Source organism: Schistocerca americana, chromosome X (assembly GCF_021461395.2).
Source record: "Schistocerca americana isolate TAMUIC-IGC-003095 chromosome X, iqSchAmer2.1, whole genome shotgun sequence".
Lineage (NCBI taxonomy): Eukaryota > Metazoa > Arthropoda > Insecta > Orthoptera > Acrididae > Schistocerca > Schistocerca americana.
In genome coordinates this window covers 577,181,260-577,204,954 of record NC_060130.1, presented here as the reverse complement: position 1 = coordinate 577,204,954, position 23,695 = coordinate 577,181,260, and the positions used below count along the sequence as shown (strand labels likewise).

At 42.9% G+C, this 23,695-nt stretch overlaps 1 protein-coding gene across 1 annotated transcript in view; it reads right to left on the bottom strand.

Annotated features, from left to right (window-relative positions):
* The window catches only part of LOC124556185 (nascent polypeptide-associated complex subunit alpha, muscle-specific form-like), a 93,807-nt gene that overhangs the window by 54,089 nt on the left and 16,023 nt on the right, over window positions 1-23,695 (bottom strand). The window contains exons 5-6 of the mRNA XM_047130180.1: window positions 19,349-20,320; window positions 11,218-11,586 (exon numbers count right to left, since the gene is read on the bottom strand). Of these exons, the coding sequence (XP_046986136.1) occupies window positions 11,218-11,586; window positions 19,349-20,320 (1,341 nt within the window). The remainder of the gene's footprint in view (window positions 1-11,217; window positions 11,587-19,348; window positions 20,321-23,695) is intronic.

Here is a 23,695-nt window from a genome sequence, read left to right as displayed (position 1 = left end):
TCCCAAGAACAGAGAGTGGATGGATGTTAAAGGTGGTAACATTCTTAAAAGGCTCAGATACCACGATAGCATGTGCACATGTCAGAACATTTTTAAAGTTTCACAGGTGCTAAATCACAGTCTTTTGTAGTAAACGACTTGATAATGGCCCTTAGGTCGAAATTTCACTAGTGAAAATGAATTATTTCTACAGTCAATGACGACTATGACATCTTTTAAAATTTTTTTTATAAAAACACGAATTAAATTCATACCTCCATCGTAACTGACGATAGTGACCTTTGTGAGAAATCACGCAGTCTGTCCTTTTATTGGCTGGTGAAGTCAGGCTGAGAAGGCACTATGTTGGTTCAGCTGTTTGTGAAGCTGAAGTGTCCTGTTTGATTGTTGTTTTCTATACACTTGCGTACTGCGAAAGAGTGACGTGTAACTGCAGCACAGTATTTAAGATCACTAAAAAAAACTTGTCGTTTCTGGTACGAAGTGTTGTGAAGAAATCTCGGAGAATTTGACGTCGGGGTATCGTAATGTTACCGAGTTATCTGTTTACGACGTCAGTTGGTAGCAGTTAACCATTTCATAAGTTATGGAGAAATGTTTCTTTCAATGCTATATTCAATAACGAAATTTCCACGACTTACTACTCGAAAAACATCTGTTCATTCCTGAGGCATCTGCAGATATAAACTCCTGAAATACTGTAGGAGGCTGATAAGGAGAAGCCAGGAGCAGAGAGGAGTGAAACGAATAAAAGGGAAGAAACATGGACCACACGCATCGTGGAGGAAATAACGAAGGAATGTGCTGTGATACTTGTATTTCTCGATTTTTCCTTCACAAGAAAGAAAACTGCAACGCGGAACCACACGTATCACAGAAAACAGCCAAGAGGGCGAAAAAAAAAAGGAGTTCATTAGCATCGTCTCGTCTCCCTCAACCCCCCGCCCCCTTTCCTCCTCTCTCCCCACCAGCGGCTACGATACACAGAGGCGGCACAAGGCGTCAAACGTGCAGCCAGTGCACGGCGGCCTATGCCTCAGCTGGAATGCGCCTGCGCCAACACCGACGCGATAACACTCTAGCTCCTCCTCCTCCTGCCTTACCAGTTTCACGTGTTCGCTGCGTTGCGAAACCAGGCAAACATTTTTCGACGCGCGGTTAGAGGCGTCATGTCACGGATTGCGCTGCCCCTCCCGCCGGAGGTTCGAGTCCTCCCTCGGCATGAGTGTGTGTGTCGTTCTTAACATAAGTTAGTTTAAGTAGTGTGTAAGTCTAGAGACCGATGATCTCAACAGTTTGGTCCCTTAGGAATTAACACACACACACACACACACACACACACACACACACACACACACATTTAGCTAGAAAAATATCAGAAATTTACAGGGGTCGATAAAAATATGGAAACACCAGAAACAACACACAGTCATGCCTAATACGGTGTAGGAAAACCGTCAGCACTAAAAACAGCTTTCAGTTGTCTGAGATTGGATAAATAGGTTGAGAAACTTCACCATTCTTCTTGCAAGGTAGTAACAACTTCAGGTAACGATGATAGAAGTGGATAGCGATCACACACCCTTATCTGCGAAGTAGACCACAAAGTCTCAATAATATTAAGATTTGGTGACTGTGGTGGCCACGTGATATGAGACAATTTGTCCTCGTGCTCAAAAAACCAGTCCTGGACGATGCGAGTTGTGAGCAGGGGCTCGGTCGTCTGGAACACAGCTTCATCACTGGCAACAAACATTGTGCTATAGGATGGACCTGATCAGCCACAGAGATCACATTTTTCGTGGTAGTAATGTGATCTTGCAGAGTAACCATGGGGCCCCCGGAATTAACATGATATGGCTGCCTAATTCATCACTGAAGCCCCGCCATACTTCATTCTTTGGACGTAAATTCGGCCAAAAGTTTGAAACTGTGTGAAAGGCACTCCCATTGCTCCATAGCCCATGTTTTGTGGCTTCTGCACGAAGTATCACTGATGATTGGTTTTCAAATTCCAGCTCACCCTGCAATTCCCTACTATAGAGATCCCTGTGCGTTGTTTTGGTGCTGATAAGGTTGGCGAGTACGATATGCAGTATTGGTGATAACTTTGGTAGCTGCTGTCCCCTTATTTTCGGCACAATGTTCTTCAATGAGCGTCTGTCACGATCACTCAACACACAACTTCGTCCTCGTTGTGACTTAGCGAATGATGGTTTTTCGATTTCCCTGTGTGCGGCACAAATCTTCGATACGGTGCCTCTTGAAACACCAAACACTTCGCTACCTTGGTTACGGAAGCACCCACCATACGAGTACCAACAATTTGGCCACATTCGAATTCACTTAGCTCCGACATAATGCACTCACAACAACATAGAATACTGTTGTGACCACGGCTCATTCCTACAATGAACTGAGGATATTCCACAAGTGCCGTTTATAGTCAAACACGACAGAGAAAACTGCAGGATTGGATAGCATTTGCATTTATATTCAAGTATGCATTGCTAGTGGTGTTTCTATATTTTTGTCCAACCCCTGTAATTCGAAGTTGAAATTCAAGCTTGGTCGTTATGGGTTAATTAATAACGCCTTATAAGTCTTAAGTGCAGGTTTCAGAGCCTGTGCCTATGAGGTAAAAATTTTGCCCAGTAAGGCAAGGCAAATGGGTTAAAAGTTAGAAAGGAGAATAAAAAAATAACACTTGGTAAAAGTTTTGCCTTTGAGAAAAAAGATTCTGGGTTCAAGTCTCTGCCTGCCACACTATTATAATTTGTCAGAAAATTTCAGGACAAAGTTTATATCCTGGAAGATAGCTGAAATAACGAGAACCTCCATATAAAACTGAATAACTCGAGATTAGTAAGGAGTATACGTGACGAGTCTACCGTAGTCAAAGGAAAACTTGTGTAACAGATTCCAGGAACATTTTAACAGAAACAACAACAAGAACAACTTTATCCGTACAGGCCTCGGAATGCCCAAGGTTCCCGACCGTCCAGCGTGTCATCCTCAACCCAAAAGGGTCACTAGATACGGATATGGAGGGTCATATGGTCAGCACACCGCTCTCCCGGCAGTTGTCAGTGTTCGTTTCCTTCTCAAACAAGTGGCTCCTCATTTGGATTCAAAAGGACTGAGTGCAACCCGCTTGCCAATAGCGCTCAACAGACGCAGGTGGTCACCCATTTAAGTGGTAGGCAAACCCGACAACGCTTAAGTTCGGTGATATGACGGGAACCGCTGTTACCATTGCGGCAAGGCCTTTGGCCCTCCGGGAAAAATACTTATTGTTAAAACCACGCTTGGTGGTTTTTGTTTTGTGGACATTAGGCCGTGATCTAAGGCATTTAATTGTGCCTAATATTTCGTCTCTTAATGCTGGAGGAATCTTGAGGCTATAAATAAAGCAAACAGCGCCAGTCCTTCATCATTAAAGCACCATAACACGTCGGAGGGACGCCGCGATCTTTAGCAGCGGTCTTGTGACGTCACGACCCGATCGTTGCGCAGTTACGCATAAACAATTCCGCTTGCTGTACTTGTTGTGTTTCAGAAGTAACCAACTGTATCTGTAGTCTGCTTACTTAGCTGAGTGGTCAGCGCGTCTGACTGCTATGCGGGGCCCAGTGTTCGATCGCCGGTGCTGCTAGAGAATTTTCCTTGATGGGAGGACTGGGAAGACAGCCTCGGGAGGCCAACTGTGAAGCTACTAGACTGACTAGTAGTGGTTCCAAAATCAAGGAACCGCTCAGACCGGGAGATCTGTGTCCTGTACACATGCCTCTCCACACCGCATCCGATGACACCACTGGCAGAGGATAACGTGGCGGTCGGACAGTCCCGTTTGGCCCGTCTAGTGCCAAAGTGCGTTGGTTAACTTGTCATTACAAATATGTCTGTCGCCTCTGAGGGTATCTCTAAAATGAAGAGATGGTAAATAAGACAAGTGGTGCAGATGAAAATGCCAGAAGATACATACTGATAGCTTCCGCTCTCCGGGTCGATGTCACACACACAATCAACGGTCACTGACACCAAGGCGGAAGCTATTCTTCTCACTGAACTCAACTTCGCGCTATTCATCCTTTCAGATGCGTCTCCCGCTATGTCATCGAAAGCGGGATGCGAGCTGCAGGCTTGCGCGTATCCCATCTTCTGACAATCTATCCCTAACGTTCCTGTCTGACACTCCGGTAAGAAATTGCTGCTGAAGTTACCGTGCCGTCGGCAAAGCTACCCGTCTGATACAGTGGTCAATGCGTGACTGTGCATGCCACTGCTGTCTGTAACAAAGGTGATGAGTACCTTCCTTAGACCACTGACACAAACATCAGCCCACAGTTCACGTATTCGCCACGAAATTTTCCGGTACCACAGCTCAGCCTTCTACAGACACATGCTCTCAAAAATCTAGTTCCTGCACCAACTGTGCTCACTGACTACGTCGGACCTTGTATACAATGTTTCCTTACTCAGTGCTGTGTTCGAGACAACAGATCACTGTTCAGCAAGTCAAAAGCACTTGTTACAGGTAGTAACATATTAGCTGAGTACCCGGCGTTGCCCAGTTATGTCATTATTCCAATCAGCCAATCTCCTCCTCCTCTCCTCCTCCCTCTCTGTTTATCTCGTCCTCCTACCTCTGTCCGTGAATCTCCTCCCCTTCTCTATACATCTCCTTCGCTCCCCCCCCTCCCCCCCGTCTCTGTCCATCTCCTCCCTCCCTGTTCCTCTGTCGATTTCCTCCATTGCCACACTAACTGTCCATCTCTTCCTGCCTCTCTCTCTGTCTATCTGCTCCTTCCGCCACTCTCATTCCATCTGCTCCTCATCTCCTCCCTCATTCTATCTGCTCCTCCCCCCTCTGTCCATTTGCTCCTTCTCCATCTCCTACTCATACCCTCCAAGTCCATCTCCCCCTCCCCCATCTCCATCTCCTACTCTCCCTCTCTCTGTCCATCTCCTCCTTCACTTCCTGTCCGCCTCTTCCAACCCACACTCTTTGTCCATCTCCTCCTCCCCTTCTCTCATCCATCTCCTCCTCCTCTGTCTCTCTGTCCACGTCCTCCTCTACCTCTCCTTGTACACCTCCCCCCGCTTTCTCTGTCCATCTCCTCCTTTTCCTTTCTCTTTCCAATTCCCCCTAACCCTTCTTTCTCCACATTACCGCACTTACCCCAACAGGAGGCTGCTGGCTCTTACTCCCACAGTGTCTCTTTCCAGGTAGTAACATGTGCAGCAAGTTTGTTTGAAGCTGATACAGGGGTTTAGGAGGAGCTTTTTCCCGCAGCTTTGCCCACGTGCGCACTTGTCACATGTATTTCACATATATTTAACATATTTCACTCATATTTGTACACATATTTCATCCGTATCTCTAGCGAATTTTGCCCTGAAGTTTCGTTTTCACGAATCGCAGTATTTATGACGTCATATCTCCTTAACTATGTATCGTACAGTCATACATTTTCGCATGTACATTCACTGGAAATAGTGGATACTGTCTACACAATGTGTTGCGAATAGATTTGTAATAAAGGAGTAATAAATCACAACGTCATTCCTGATGTGGTAGTTTTACTGCATAACCAGCGAATATGTAGTAAGCGATAAACATTTTTCCTTTCATCATTTAATTGGAAATTTCAGTGAGAAAATGTCTCACAAAAGTTTGAAATTATGTTTAAAGTTTGTTGCAAGTCACTAAGTGCTCGCATTTTCAAATCCTGCGTGAATATAGTCTCCGATTTGCACGCCGTGAGCTCCGATGCTTTTTCACCCCCAACCCTTTGAGAGGGTGGTGGTTCTTACCACCACGGTGGTTCTTTCCAGACAGTAAGAGATACGTACCATGTGTGGTTGGAATCGATCCAACGGTGTAGCAGGAGATGTGGGACATACCCAGACTCACACATCCCTTTATATAACATGTATGGATTCTGAGTTCAGACTGGAGGTATCTCAAATAGAGTGAGCATTAGAGCTGCCTTACGTATTAAAATGTAGCCCATAAAATAAATACACTCTGTCATCAATCCTCCCGTGCCACTGAATCTCTGTAATTATAAAAGAGATTATCGAAGTCAGAATCTGGTTGATGACAATTGTCACTCAGCGTTTACACGAGAAAGTACACATACACGCAATTAGCGACACCTGAAAGGTAGAGTTTAATATAAACGATACAGTAATGACTTTTATTTGTAACACTAAGTTTATAGCACCAAAATGCAATTCAAAACTCAGTTTTTATCACCTCAAAGTGTTTTTTCTGTGTTGGTCGGAGGTTAGACGTTGCATCCGAACTGATGTTCCGCACTGTTCTAGTTCGTATTTATGTGAGACTTCTTTCTCGTTAGCGAATACACACTCCTTGAAGATTCAAAATGTACCTTATATTGTTTCCAAACTTAGTAGAAACGACGTTGTAGTTTCCTTTGGAGCTTTTAATTACGGTCATCCACACACTCCTGCACCAAAAAAGAATGATCACGAAAAAAACCATGTATTTTGTACAGTCATTCCTTTCACAGTCTGTGTTGTCATTGACTACATCAATTTCCAGCGGTTGCTTCACACTTAACGTAAGTTCTTACTACAGGTTAACTATAATACAAACAAATTCTTAAGGAAATATTTTCATAAATAGCGTAATTTTTCACGAAACACAAAAAATGTAGACATTACGCTCTCGGCCTACAATTTTATACTGTGAAAGATGACCTACATAAATCTGTAGCCGATAGGTTTTACGTCTGTCTATGGGTATTTCACACGAACGTCACTATAGTGGATAGCATGTCTCATGAGAGTATCATATGAACACCCTGGATAGCAAGGAAGATGCCTAGAACGTAGTCCATTCCTCCCCAGATGTGTCCCATCTTGTCTCCCGTTCTTCGCTTCAGTGCAAGTGAAATGCAGTTGCACGCATCTCGTGGTCGTGCGGTAGCGTTCTCGCTTCCCACGCCCGGGTTCCCGGGTTCGATTCCCGGCGGGGTCAGGGATTTTCTCTGCCTCGTGATGGCTGGGTGTTGTGTGCTGTCCTTAGGTTAGGTAGGTTTAATTAGTTCTAATTTCTAGGCGACTGATGACCTCAGCAGTTGAGTCGCATAGTGCTCAGAGCCATTTGAACCATTTTTGAAATGCAGTTTTTCCATCCATCGAGTTGTTATGGTACAAGAGGAATATAAACAAATCACTTATTGTGTCGTTACAACAAAAAGAGAGCACTGGGTCGAGCAAGGTGATCACACCGGCCAGAGTAGCATCTTCATATTCCTGGCACTCGGGTAGAGTAGCAATAGGATGTTCACAAACACAGATGCGAGGGAATATCGTATCGCTGAAGGACAGAAGTAGCACGTCCTCTTTGTAGATGATTCGTTCATAGCCATTCTGTTGACATGTCCGGGTAGGTGAGGTAACTGACATTGGTCTCTGTAGAAAAGAGGGATCCGTAGGTTTTCCCTCTTTTCATTGTGCAAATGAAGTTCACTTTCTTAGGTCTCTATTACGCAACACAGGGATAAGCAGGCTTCCTCTGACTCACAATCTAATCCAGGGTGTATCATAATTGATGACATAAACGCATACACTTCAGGGAACATGACATCATTAGCAAAAAAGTCCAGAAGACATGGGTTGTAAAATGCGTACCTGAAGAACTAAGGGAACTTTTGATCTTCGATACTGTGAAACACATCTATTCGACTGCAAACGCTTTGCTTTCCACATTTTGAGATGAGGCAGTATGGGTCAAAGTAAGAAAACATTCTCTAATAAACATGGGCTCCAAAATCCATACCTTAAGAGCTATTCGCACTTGTTCAGTACAAGATATGTGTTTAAAGTATCGAAGATGGAAATTTGCCCATAGCTCTTCAGGTATACATTTGAGAGCCCACGCTTACAAGATGGTTCAAATGGCTCTGAGCACTATGGGACTTAACTGCTGAGGTCATCAGTCCCCTAGAACTTAGAACTACTTAAACGTAACTAACCTAATGACATCAAACACATCCATGCCCGAGGCAGGATTCGAACCTGCGACCATAGCGGTCGCGCGGTTCCAGATTATATCGCGTAGAACGCTTACAAGACTTTTTTCCATGCGTTTACGCCATTAATTATGAAACACCTTGTATATGGTACTTGCACTGTGTTGGTATCTCGTCATTGCAGACTAGCCTACCAGGGAATCCACCGCATTTCAGTGCAGAAGTAGCGCTAATTTCAATCTCTAATCCATCTGCAATCTATATGGGTATAAAACAGACGATTTAGTAGAAAAAAAAAACATTCAGTGGGTTGTGGTATATTTAACCTGCGACTAGTCAAGCTCACCGATTTCTTTGCGTTTCTGAGATACGGAACTCGGATTTATCTCATTTGTTCTCTCGATATCTGTCAGAGACGATAACTTTTCACAGGGCACAAACATATAGCAAATTCCAACTGTTGTATTGCGCGTCATACACAAGGTCTTTCAAAAAGATTCTTCTGTTTTCTAAAGACTATATCTTCTTTGTAAGTGAATATAGAAACTTTCAGGTAAATTTCAGCTCACGCATCGAAACTAAAAGTTTACCTTGAAGCCAGTTGTACGTTTTCCATTAATGTGACTATTGCTAGGTGTCCCATGATACAGCTTGCTTGCTCTTTAAGTGCTCGATGTGTCGAGATTTGCGTTGAGAGTACAGCGCTACACCTCTTACAGCTCAAAGCATGCAACGAAGGCATCAGCATTTTCAGTATACTGGTTGTTTCTGTAAGAAGAAATCTACAGTTCCGTGGGCTCGTTCAAGACGTAAAGCCCATTCAACACAGCTTTGCGCGTAGTCCACAAAAGTCTACACGTTATCTAACTTAGAGTTAGCCACTCCTCATGAGTCTGGCGTGTTTTGCTGCAACATTTGTGATTCAGCTCATACAATATTCACTTGCTGCAAGTCCTTAATGGCGGTGAAACCAGCAACGTGTAGAGTTTTGTGAATATGTTCGGGGCATAGAGATTGAAAGTAAAATTTCCTGTCGCATTTAGTGTTCGGCGATGAGTTTAAATTCCATTTAGTCGAAAAGTGAATAGCAACAACGTAAGAATATTGGAAACACAGTAGCCACGTACCATAACCGAAAACAGGAGGAACTCTCCGAAGTTTCATGCGTTTTGCGTATGAAAAAGACATTTACAGAAAGATACTTGACATCTGGCTGTTTCTAAAGCTACGAAAACGGGCTAAAAAAATCTCATTTTTTAATATGACGGAGTACAACCTCACTGGAGCCTGCAAGTAACATCATTTCTTAACAGTGTACTGCCTCTGTGATAGATTGCCGTAAGAGTTGTTCGGATCTCGCATTGCAACATTGGCGTCCAAGGATATCTGATCTCGAGGTATGTGATTTGTTTCTGTGGGTGTTTGTGAAGGACGCCGTTTGTGAGGTTCCGCTTCCAACAACTTTGGGTTAACTGTAGCGTTGCAGAACAACAACAGTGAATGAAATATCTGCAGATACGCTCCCAAAAGTATGAGGCGATTTTGACTATCGTCCGGATGTTTGCGTCTGGCATCGAGTACGTGAACCACAGAGACAGACATGAAATATATCGATAACAGATCTGTGATGGTCGCCAGTCTCTATCATTGTTGATCTTAAATATCATACCAGTAGGAAATAAATCAACTTCACTTTTGCAACAATCTTGCTGAATATTATTGCGGGTTGACAGTGTTAAATATCCTAGGTGCAGTAGGTGAGTCGCTTTTGCTGGTGCCCACCGCGCAGCGGGGACGCCTCTCAGTGAGCGTATGCTGGGATACGAAAGCGACACGTGGCAGTATGAGGCACACAGGCAGCGAGGCTGTGTCTCTGGTTATCTACTGCTGTTTTCGTCGGTCACCCGGTCGGCACGACGAAACCAGCGTTTATCGCTATTGTTTTTAAATATAGACACCAATCCAGTCCACTATCCATGATTTGTAATTTTACGCCATAGTTGAGATTGATTTCGGGTAAAAACGCTCGATCTTTAGTAATCTAAATCCAAGTAGCAGATGTTATTAAAGTTTACGAAACGACATTAACAAACACTGGAACACAAGCAACAACTGGCGTGATCAGTGGTTCTGCGATGTCCATGGAGACGCGCTTTTACATACGAGTCAATGATACGCATTTGTATTTACGTCTACATAAAACAGAGTTTTCCTAGGAGCAGTAATTCCGTGCCACTCGAACTGGACTGGGCGTTTTTCGTCAGCAAGTACGGAAAATTTAATAACGTTGCGCATTTGCGTTTTCTCAGAAAATGAAGCCACTGTCTAGCCCACACGTGCTGTCTGTGAAGTGCGTTAAAACGAAGTGTTGTTACACATATTCAAGCGACCCGCCGGATACAATCAGTTGTTCTTACAGCGTAGATGATAGCGCACGAGACCGCTCACCCTTTGGCTCGGGTTCGATCCTTACTACCGTCCAACGTCCAATATTTTTATCGCTGTCTTCTTCGGTTTTATGAAACCACACGAAGGACACATTCAGCGACACCGTTCCTGGCAAGCCGCTTGATTTGCGCGCAACGGTCTGATGGCTAACTTCAATGCTAATTAACTTGGAATCAGCACAACGTATCGAATTTATTTCTTAAGAATTATTTCTCAGAACAACGTAGCCTGCAACGTCCTGACAAACTTTTCATACTGTTTCTGAACGCCCTGAATAATGGACGATGAGGAAGAGGATTATTTGTTCCAGACTTACGCAAAGCTCAGAGAACCAGTTAGTAATCGGTTTTTGACACTCTGTCAATTAACAGTTCATCTTCTTCTGCACTGAAACATACTATTAGCTCCTTTGCACACTTGTTAGCCATTTTACACATGAAATTTACCCGACTTGTAGCAATTGCTTCACTAAAACGCAGCGCGCAATGCAGACTCGTCCAGAACCAGTTGGCCTGTCACACCTGACGTAAGGCGTTGGTGCACTACGGAATGCATTCCTTCACTATTTTAACAGATCTGAGAGGACCACGCACTACGCCTGGCGCATTACGCACAACACGGCGCCAGATTCCTGCTCCTAGGGAAATCCGGCTTAAGGGTCGCCAAGAGTAGCGTAGTTCGCTCGCATTTCAGAGAAATCGCGATAAATAATTGAGGAGTTCACCATACATCTAGATTCTCTAATTGTAAGTGGAGTACTCACCCAAATACGGCAGTGGCCTCGAACTCAGCGAGTAATGAGGAGGCAGGCTGTCTGATTTCTTCTGAGACGCAGATTCACCTGAAAAGATGGCCTCTGGCGGCACCATTTGGGCTGCCGACTCTTGTGTCGTAGTCCACGGCCATGAGACCTGTGGTGCATCGTCCCTTGGATTCCAAATCTCCGTCCTTGTCGCTCTCGGAGGATCCGTGGTCGAGTCAACTTCAGTAAGCAGCGGTGATTGGGGACGTCCTGATATAGGCTGGTACCAGGCGCGGTTATCAAACTGACCACGCACAGAACTCGCTGCGCGGGCTGCCGTGCCGTGTGGGTCTTCCCAGGCGCGAGCAAACGCTTGCTTCTCTTTTGTACCTACATCAAGAATAAAACTCGATCAATGCTTCGACCAGTCTCTTTCAAATTAAAGAGTAAGTCTGTAACGTTCCTATTTATTTACATAGTTAGGTTAGCTGACGGAAAATTATTCTGTTACGTAGCCCTGGTACATTATTATGTGAATTTAAATAGGAATTTTATTACAGAAGCTATCTCGGGTCGCCACCCGACTTGACTTACCACTTAATTACCCTGAATGTTTGCTAGGAAAGAGAAAACAGTTAGTGGATAGGCTTCAGTTCAGGAAAAATTAATGACAATTTAATTACCTCGATAATTCTTGATTAATTCTGTAGGAGAATCAGCTTGGGAAATGCTCTTAAATGTACTAAAAAGTATTCCAAGTGTGACGAAGCTTACCTAGAAGTGCCTGAGTAAATAGCGATCGGGTTATTGAACATCAAGAGTGGCTTTTACTATACACATATTTCATGATTATATCTTTAAGAGTGAAGCACATGAACAAACGCATATTTAACAGAATAATCTTAACCTACCATGGTGTTTTGGTTCTGAATGTTATTTTTGAAAAGGTCCGAAATGTATACGTGAATAACACGATTGTTTGAAATCGGGAGTCCCACGGGAAAGATGGATTACACACGCACACATTCAGACTAACCATTCATCACAGGGAAAGAAGTAGTTCAATAATTTAATATGGGAGACAAGATCCACATTGGGTTGGAGAGACAATAGTCTCGATGGTCGAATACTTTAGCAGAAAATTATTCCCAAATTTATACAAAAAAAAGTTTACACGAGATTGCAGTTAAGAACAATGAACAGGACTAGGTCCTGTGAGTAATTATTGCAAAGTGTAGAAGCCACCAAAAATTGATAGTAACCACGTAGCTACCCACTACAAAGAAAATTCCATAAAATATAACAAAAATTCGCTGTAAAGAAGATCACGAAATCAAACAATAAACGCGAGAATGTACTTAAGCAAGGAAACTGGTTTAATTCCTAGCAAAGAATATTGAAGCACAATCTCACGAACAAAACACGTTGTAAAGGCTACCAACCATGCACCAAGAAAACTCACTCGTATCTGTACAAAACACAGTAGCTCTTTTCTTAAAATAACTACCGAATGCTAAAACCACAAGCACTGCTCAAATCAGTTACACGATTTATTCAGGAATCTAGTCATACTCATAGATCAACATGGCCTCTTGGTTCAAATGGTTCAAATGGCTCTGAGCACTATGGGACTTAACATCTATGGTCATCAATCCCCTAGAACTTAGAACTACTTAAACCTAACTAACCTAAAGACATCACACACATCCATGCCCGAGGCAGGATTCGAACCTGCGACCGTAGCGGTTACGCGGTTCCAGACTGAAGCGCCTAGAGCCGCACGGCCGCACTGGCCGGCTCAACATGGCCTCTTGCCCCACAGTCACAAAGTTATGGAGCACAAAGAAAACACTTTGACCTACTGATAACAAACAGACCCGAACTTTTCGACTCTGTAAGCGCAGAATAGGGAATCAGTGATCGTACGGCCGTTGCAGCATCCCTGAATATGGAAGTAAATAGGAATATGAAAAAAAGGGAGGAAGATTTATCTGTTTAGCAAGAGTAATAGGAGGCAGATTTCAGACTACGTAACAGATCAAAACGAAAATTTCTGTTCCGACAGTGACAATGTTGAGTGTTTATGGAAAAAGTTCAAGGCAATCATAGACAGGTACGTGCCGAGTAAAACTGCGAGGGACGGGAAAAACCCACCGTGGTTCAACAACAAAGTTAGGAAACTACTGCGAAAGCAAAGAGAGCTTCACTGCAAGTTTAGACGCAGTCAAAACCTCTCAGACAAACAGAAGCTAAGCGATGTCAAAGTTAGCGTAAGGAGGGCAATGCGTGAAGCGTTCCGTGAATTCGAAAGTAAAATTCTATGTACCGACTCGAGAGAAAAACCTAGGAAGTTCTGGTCTTACGTTAAATCAGTAAGTGGACCGAAACAGCATATCCAGACACTCTGGGATGATAATGGCGTTGAAACAGAGGATGACACGCGTAAAGCTGAAATACTAAACACCTTTTTCCAAAGCTGTTTCACGGAGGAAGACCACACTGCAGTTCCTTCACTAAATCCTCGCACGAACGAGAAAATGACTGACATCGAAATGAGTGTCCAAGGAATAGAAAAGCAACTGAAATCACTCAACAGAAGAAAGTCCATTGGACCTGACGGGATACCAATTCGATTCTAGACAGAGTATGCGAAAGAACTTGCCCCCTTCTAATAGCCATGTACCGCAAGTCTCTAGACGAACGGAAGGTTCCAAATGATTGGAAAAGAGCACAGGTAGTTCCAGTTTTCAAGAAGGGTCGCCGAGCAGATGCTCAAAACTATAGGCCTATATCTCTGACATCGATCCATTGTAGAATTTTAGAACATGTTTTTTGCTCCCGTATCATGTCATTTCTGGAAACCCAGAATCTACTCTGTGGTAATCAAAATGGATTCCGGAAACAGCGATCGTGTGAGACCCAACCCGCTTTATTTGTTCATGAGACCCAGAAAATACTAGATACAGGCTCCCAGGGAGATGCCATTTTCCTTGACTTCCGGAAGGCGTTCGATACAGTTCCGCACTGTCGCCTGATAAACAAAGCAAGAGCCTACGGAATATCAGACCAGCTGTGTGGCTGGTTTGAAGAGCTTTTAGCAAACAGAACACAGCACGTTGTTCTCAATGGAGAGACGTCTACAGAGGTGAAAGTAACCTCTGGCGTTCCACAGGGGAGTGTTATGGGACTATTGCTTTTCAAAAAAAAAAATGTTCAAATGTGTGTGAAATCTTATGGGACTTAACTGATAAGGTCATCAGTCCCTAAGCTTACACACTACTTAATCTAAATTATCCTAAGGACAAACAACACCCATGCCCGAGGGCGGACTCGAACCTCCGCCGGGACCAGCCGCACAGTCTATCACTGCCATTGTTTTTCACAATACATATAAATGACCTAGTAGATAGTGTCGGAAGTGCCATGCGGATTTTCGCGGATGATGCTGTAGTATACAGAGAAGTTGCAGCATTAGAAAATTGCAGCGAAATGCAGGAAGATCTGCAGCGGATAAGCACTTGGTGCAGGCAGTTACAACTGACCCTGAACATAGACAAATGTAATGTATTGCGAATACATAGAAAGAAGGATCCTTTATTGTATGATTATATGATAGCGGAACAAACACTGGTAGCAGTTACTTCTGTAAAATATCTGGGAGTGTGCGTACGGAAAGATTTGAAGTGGAATGATCATATAAAATTAATTGTTGGTAAGGTGGGTGCCAGATTGAGATTCATTGGGAGAGTCCTTAGAAAATGTAGTCGATCAACAAAGAAGATGGCTTACAAAACACTCGTTCGACCTATACTTGAGTATTGCTCATCAGTGTGGCATCCGTACCAGGTCGGGTTGACAGAGGAGATAGAGAAGATCCAAAGAAGAGCGGCGCGTTTCGTCACAAGGTTATTTGGTAAGCGTGATAGCGCTACGGAGATGTTTAGCAAACTGAAGTGGCAGACTCTGCAAGAGAGGCGCTCTGCATCGCGGTGTAGCTTGCTGTCCAGGTTTCGAGATGGTGCGTTTCTGGATGAGGTATCGAATATATTGCCTCCCCCTACTTATATCTCCCGAGGAGATCACGAATGCAAAATTAGAGAGATTCGAGCGCGCACGGAGGGTTTCCGGCACTCGTTCTTCCCGCGAACCATACGCGATTGGAACAGGAAAGGGAGGTAATGACAGTGGCACGTGAAGTGCCCTCCGCCACACACCTACACGATCACAAAATTACAACACTAAGGACTAAAACTAGTCGTTAGCTGATAGACGACACCCAGAGCAGAGACATTGGTCGCTGCTCTCTACTCACCACGGACCGGAAGCCGGCGCACAGACATTATCCATATTCTACCTGTGCCAGCTTAACAAAACCGACGAATATTCCTCGCCGATGTCTCTCTGAGCCAGAAGAGTTCCCTCTTGCTACACACTAAAGTTGGCCAAGCTGACCCCAAGTCCAAAGACATATAGAAACGCCAGCAGACGACAAATACTCTTTCAAATAGACAACCAGAATGATGGAACAAGGAAAATATAGGGTGACAACGAAAATATATGATGATTTGCTTTTCTGCATCAACTTAAACTCTTAATATACATCTAGCTAATGTGGATGGTGATTTGGATATAAAATACAATTTATATATGATTATTTAATGTTGAAATGTCACTATGGCTGCCAGATGTATCACCCAGCTGACCGTCTTTCTCTCAGTTTGAATTTATATGAGCACCGACAAATAAGCGATGCTGTTCAGAAATGTGAAAGTGGGTATCAACGCAGAAAGTCAATGAAATTGCTTATATAGAGACTCCTCAAGATATGGCGACTGTACCAGATAAGAGGATTTTCTCTGATAAGAGTGCAAAAAATATGTTCGACTTTTTATCTGTTTCTTATCCACAAATACTTTCACAGGGAGTTAATGATGGTGACGATCATACCAATGTTTGTGCGCGAGACAGTGAAGCCGACTCTAGAATCTTACTCTTGTAGTGGAGGACGTGTTGCGTTCAAGCGATTTTTCTTTTCTAGGTTAGGAGAACCTGTCGATTACGAATTACGTACAATAATCGAAAAACAAACACTTCCATCATTCACATTAATTACGCATGAGAGATTCAATAAGTACAAGTGCCTGCTCGGGGACAGCAACATATTACTGAATTGGTGCAACGTAGTCCAACTACCAAAACACGGCGACCTTGTGCATGTATCAGTATCCGACGAACACTTGCATGGCAAACATTACATCCAGAAAACCTGTGCACGTACAGCGTGTCCACAATCTTCATACTGGTGGCAATGCCACACGACTGGTTGAATAAAAATCGTCACTTGCTTCTATTAATACTGATGAAGCTACGTTTGCACGGAATTGAATCAACAGCACACGCAATTACCATCGATGTTCGCATGAAAATCCACACGTTACAGTGGAAATAAATTTCCGAGTTCTTTTTACGATCAGTTTTTGGTGCGGAGTTGCCAGGTCCAGTCTTTTTAGAAGAGCGAATGACGGGACAGAATCACTTGCACTTTACGGAAAATTTGTTTGTTGAACACCCTGAGGACGTCCCTTTGGCCACGACGATTGCAATATACTTCCAGCATGACGGAGCCCCTCCACATTTTACCAGGCGTGTGAGGGAACATCTCAACAGCACTTACCCTAATTGTTGGATTTGTCGTTTTAGTACAGTTAACTGGCCATCAAGATAGCCAGACCTTATGCTATTAGATTTTTGTTTATGGGATTGGATGAAGCCTGAGGTGTACAAACGAAAGGTGAATATGCGGGATGATCTGCTTGGTCGCATCATGGACGCTGCTGTCATCATTAGGGTACGTGCAGAGGCACTCAGACAAGCAACACAACATGAGCTCCTAAGAGTGCACAAATGCGTTGAAGTTGACGATGGGATATTCGAACATTTATTGTTAATTGTACAATAGCTACAATGTGACATGTATGATAATGTTCGAAGGGGCATGTGTTATAATTACGCATTTTTCAATAGATACTTTGTGAAACGCATGTTATAATGTTTATTAATTGTACATGTGTATATGTGAAAACTAGACTGTTGATATTTTTATAAATACCGATATTTAAAAAACGTCATTGATGGCACTCTATATGTCGAAAAACGTATCGATATATCGATATGACTACGGAAAAAATATCTACGTGCCTGCCTATAAAAAATACCGGCAATAGAATGAGATTTTCACTCTGCAGCGGAGTGTGCGCTGATATGAAACTTCCTGGCAGATTAAAACTGTGTGCCGGACCGAGACTTGCCCGCTTAAGGCAAAGGTCCCGAGTTCGAGTCTCGGTCCGGCACACGGTTTTAATCTGCCAGGAAGTTTCATACTGGCTATACATTGTAAATATACTGCCAGTTTAAGAGCTGCATATTTAAGTAGTGATTTATTATAAGATATTCTGTACATCAACAAGCTAGCAGCCTGCGTATCCCCCTTAGAGCATGAATTGAAAGGAAAACGATGTACGTTCACGCTTTGCGACAATCACTTTGCTAACAATGGTAACTGTATGCATGTGGCACAATAAAAAGTGTTCGATGGGTCAGTCATTCGGTTTCCTCACATTTCGGGTTTGTTTGGAACACTTCATGTCGACTTACCTTTTTTTCATTTCTGCCAACGCCAGCGACCTAGCAGTTGTAGTGTCAAAACTGCATGGTGAAACTAAACATTGCAGTTTCTGTTGGTAAGACAGAGGCCGATTACGTCAGTGTTTCCCCTCACACGTCTCCGCACACCATATAGACCAATCTTATAATTTACATTTTTGTTCATAATTTTCAGCAACTGTTTTCGAAGAATGCCGATATGAAGAAATAGCACACAAATTGCGTTAAAAATGCCTTTTAACGCAACTGATGAGTTATTTCTTTACATCGGAAGTCTTGTTATCAAGAGAAAAATTTCAGGTGATCAAAGCTCAAAAAGTAGTAAGATTCCTTCACACAGTGAAAATAAAATTATGTTCTACTGCGATTTCAAAAAAACAACTTCAAATATTTACCGAAAATTGTGAAAAAAAATATAAAATAAAAATATCGGCTTTTGATATTGCCATGTTGATATCGATGTATCGAGTTATCAGCCGTCGCAGGTCGCCGACGTATATCGATATTTTCTGATAAAAATTCGATATATCAGTAATTTTTATACAGCTCTAGTCTAAACTTGAAAATGTATCGAACAGTGCAGAAAATGAATAACAAACACATTAAATGTGTTTTCTATCGCAAACCATTCGCAATAGAGCGTATGTCAATATGAAGTTTTTTGCTTCAAACTGTCGTTTTTGCCATATCCCTGAATACTGACAATTCCTTCTGGATACCCTGTGTATGTAGCAAGCGACATTCTCCGACGATGTACAAAATCTTTATTTCGTCTTCCACTTTAGTCTTCGCCGAGACCAATCGCTTTACTCTCTCTCTGTTGTTTACTTATTAAGGTTCACGTACTAATGAACAATTCTCAGGAACTTAATATACAAATGTTTCATAAGATATCTCCGTCATGAGTATATCAGCTCCGTTTGGATTCTTCGGATAAATCTATCTGGAATCTCGCTTCCCTACAGCAACATTTGTCTGGTGGTTCCACCTTCAATCACTTCTACATGGTTGACCGCTGTTACTGTTTCCATGTACTGATAAAACGATATCGGCTAATTTTGTTTGTTTACAAGTAGTACGTTACATGTATTTGTACTTAGGTCTGTCAGTCTTTTCACCATTTGCTGAGTATCTACAATTCTCCCCGTATTTTGTATCACCGTCTCACTATTGGATCGGCTAACCAATCGTAGAAGATAATTTTTGCTAATGACGATTGATTCAATGTTGCAAGTAAAATTGTCTCGTATTAAACGATTGCATCTCCCAGACTATAGTTGCAAAATGAAGTCTCCTCTTAACATAATGACATGATTAGAGAATGTTTCTTAGATTTCCGTGTAATGGTTACGGTGATTGCTCACCATTTTTCCTCCATTATGCTTCATATCTGGACGGTAATGTATAATCAATAAATATGATTTAAGTTCCATTACGTACGATCGCGAAATACGCAATTTGGAACGTATGACTGTTGGAGCGGACTTACCAGAATCTGCTTCTACAAGCTGAACCGATGAGTTGTCGGACGGAAGCTGAGAGTGTGTCGGCGTGGCTGACGCCGTACGTAACTGAGGCTGCGGTAGTAGTGAGTTGCCAGCAGTTGTGGGAGGCTCCAAATACCGTCGGAAACTTGACACTTTTTGAGTTTGTGGCGTGGACTTCCGCGGCGGTGGTTTCGGGAATTCCGTCGTTGCAGCGGTACGCTGTGTTTCATGTTTGTGTAGTTCCAATAAGCTAGCAGCTGCCGCTAAGGTTTCTAGAGAGTATCCGCTCATCGGCTCTGGTTTGTTCACAAAGGTGGATGTTTGTTGTTGTGTAATCAGCGAATCAAACGTTGGTGGCGCTGAGTCTGTAGCCTGTATTTCAGATCGTTTTGATACTGACTGTTGCATTTTCACTGCGCAGGCAGTTGCAGCCAATGTATCTAGCGAACTTGTCACTCCTTCGTTCACGAATCTGGACGTCTGCTGCTGCGTCGTCGGTGATTCAAGCGTCTCTGATGTTGGACTGGAACGACGTCTTTCAGATCTTTGTAATTCTGGCAGCATGTCTGAGACTGTCTGCTGCTCCGTAGGTGGGGAATCTGTTACCAGTGGTGCGCGTAACATCCACTCAGTTTTCGGTTTTCTGTATCCTTTACAGTGCGGGCGTACATTGCTAGTAGCCACAGGTGACTGTATTGTGCTCTCTGATGCCGGCTTAGCTGATAGCAATGCACGCAACAGCGGCTGCCTCTCCTCCTGTACTGCAGAAGCGAAAGGCGCTCTTTCAGTCGTCGGGTCATCAACCGTCGCAGGGGCACGCGGTTGGATTCGTTTGGCATCTGCCAACCTTAGGTGGCGTGCTGGCCCATCGGCGGCGGCTGCAGTGTGGTGCATCTGTCCAGCATTCCCTGGAGTTCCCTGCACCCGCACTAACGGTTTCTGCTGCTCCATTGCCCGACTGCCTTTGCCCAAACCTGCAAGAAATTCAGTACATTTCACATATGTGGTATACATAGAGTTTCGCTGTACCAAAATTATGGTTCGGTAGTTTTGATACACTAGCTAAATGACTTAGTAAAAGATAGGATTACCGGTAGCACTGGTAGAATTGGTATGGAAAGAGACATAAATGAATGCGTAAGAGAGAAAATGGGAGCCGACGACTTCTCCGTTTTCTTTTTTTTTCTTTTATGTTTGTTTTGTAGATAATTAGAAGTGCACGTCATTCATTGTTCGTCCAGTGTGAATTTTATATACTTACAGAATGTAACCTTTATTTCATAAGTAATAAAAATTAGTTGAGCGAGTAACTTCTGCGTTTTTGTGTAACAATAATTTACACGCAGAAGCATAGCATAAAAAATACGTATATAATAATAATTGTTGTTGTTTTGTACTGCTGGCCGGGGTGGCCGAGCGGTTCTGGGCGCTACAGTCTAGAACCGCGCGACCGCTACGGTCGCCGGTTCGAATCGTGCCTCGGGCATGGATGTGTGTGATGTCCTTAGGTTAGTTAGGATTAAGTAATTGTAAGTTCTAGGGGACTGATGACCTCAGAAGTTCAGTCTCATAATGCTCAGAGCCATTTTTTTGTTTTGTACACAAGAAAAATTTCTTCATCACGAACAAAGGCAGAAGTTTCCTGTTTTTTTGATACATGCGGAAGTTGTTTATGAATAACAAACACATATTTTATATAAGTTCGACAAAATACTAAGGTGATGTGTGACATATTTTTGTGTTTCGTTTTGTTTTATATTCCGTTTTTGTTGAGAAAATTGCGTTTTCTAGCGCTATATGATAAATCTGTAGCCAACGCTCTTGCCGCAGTGGTAACACCGGTTCCCGTCAGATCACCGAAGTTAAGCGCTGTCGGGATGGGCTAGCATATGGATGGGTGACCATCCGGTCTGCCGAGCGCTGTTGGCAAACGGGGTGCACTCAGCCCTTGTGAGGCAAACTGAGGAGCTACTTGATTGAGAAATAGTGACTTCAGTCTCGGTAACTGACATACGGCCGGGAGAGCGGTGTGCTGACCACATGCCCCTCCATATCCGCATCCAGTGACGCCTGTGGTTTATGGACTGTTCGGGAGGAGTTTAGTTTTAGTTTTATATGATAAATCTGTATTATTTTCTTTATTTTTACTACAACATCCCTCTGCTTCATGTAACAAATCAACGATTTTCGAATAAAACCTGAATTAAGAACCAAAAGTTTCAATTTTGCCATAAATACCGCTTATTCTGAAGTAACAGAGAGGAGGATACCTATGTACAACAAAAGTGTTCTGCAAGTTACCTGTCCCTTTGTGCATCCTCACTCAGTTTATACAAGGTTCACCACTTCCGGCTTTTAAGGGAATCCAGAGAGACTATACACAGGAAGAGAGTGGCCATAGGTGAAATCGCATGTGATTAGCTGAGCCGGTGCGACGCCATGTTTATGCCACAGATCTCTCGAGTGCTATTGCTCTGAGCACTATGGAATCCTGCCTCGGGCATGGATGTGTGTGATGTCCTTAGGTTAGTTAGGTTTAAGTAGTTCTAAGTTCTAGGCGACTGATGACCTCAGAAGTTAAGTCGCATAGTGCTCAGAGCCATTTGAACCATTTTTGTGTTTGCACTTTACTTGGAGAGCTTTTTGCACAAAATTTACGCGTGCGAGGTTTAATATGTGATCAAACAAGAAAGTATTTTGTAAAGAAATGAGTACTGGTATGAAGTAAGCACAATATCAGTGGTACAATATGTAGCCGGCTGGAGTGGCCGAGCGGTTCTAGGCGCTACAGTCTGGAACTGCGGGACCGCTACGGTCGCAGGTTCCAATCCCGCCTCGGACATGAATGTGTGTGATGTCCTTAGGTTGGTCAGGTTTAAATAGTGCTAAGTTCTAGGGAACTGATGACCTCAGCAGTTAAGTCCCATAGTGCTCAGAGCCATTTTTTACAATATGTAGTTGACATCCTTTAATTCATTCTGCAGACATTCAGATGTACCAACAGAGGCGAAGGTGGATTTCGTATGTTTGTATTTCCGCAAAATGAGGAAAGAAAAAAGCAGTGGGTAGCGCAGTTAACAGGGGTGATGTAAAACACATAGGATCCTTGTGGAAACCGACGAACTACTCTTATCCATGCGAAGTAAGTGGTTTTAACTTTACAACTGCATACAACTTGAGTTGTAAGCTAGATGCTATTGTGAGATATGACACATGGTATGTGTATTGACAGTGTGCAATTTTCAATAGCACATCTAATTCTTATAAGCATAGAATTAAAATGTAGCTATGCACCAGATGTCGACAGATTCTTGTCATTCCAGATGACTGGACTATTTGTTTATCAATTTATTATTACTTCTGTTTGGGCAGGAAGCTTCACAGTCTTTTTAGAGTTTGTGTCTCTCTGTTTTCTCTCTAGTGTATTTGTTCAAACATGTTTTTCATATATCACTTTACCACAGCTCCTTTCATTTGCTTCTTTATTATAGAAACATTTCACTGGTGACCAGTGGGAGAAAGTGAGGGTTGATGGCAAGAGGAAGCTCTAATCCAACGCCATACCAACAGTTTTTCTCACATAGTAGCAAAAGTTGAAAGACGGAAAATTAAACTATGCCATTAGCATCCAACTCAAGAAAGGGAAAGCAGTAGTCCCATAGCAGAGACTGTTGCAGAAATCCAGCAGCAGTGTAATGAAGATTCCATGTGTAGTGTACAAGATAGTGATATAAGTGAACCAGTAGAATGTGAATGCACAGAAAAAATTACATAAACTAGAAAGTTACGCTCATGTACAACAGAGACAGATTTCAGCTCTAAAGAAGGTTAGTTGTCTTACTTTCAGGAACACAAGACTAAAAAAGAAACTCCGCAGTATGTGTCACTCAGTTCCACATAAACTAAAAAACTGTTTAATGACAATCAACTGGAGAGTTTAAATAAGAAAAAACTGAAATGAGCAGCGAGTAATGTGAAAAAAGCTCTTCAGTTGAAATTTGCATGTGGTAGCAAAGGATTTGATTTTTTAATTAGTTCAAGTCTCCCATTGCCATCACAGCGTACACTAAGGAGGAGACTTCAAGATTTGAATTTCAGTATTCTAGACCATGTCTTCACACTTCTCAAAGAAAAGGTGAACGTATGAGCGAAAAAGAACGTCACTGTGTTCTACTGCTTGATGAAATGTCAGTTACTCCCAGCAGGGAATTTGATGTGGTAACAGGTGAGTTTCTGGCCAAGTTACCCTTTCAAACAATGAAGGTGTTACCACACATGCTTGCGTTTTTCTTTTGGGCGGTATCTCTTCCAGATGGAAGCAAGTAGTGATATATCATTTTGCTGGAAGT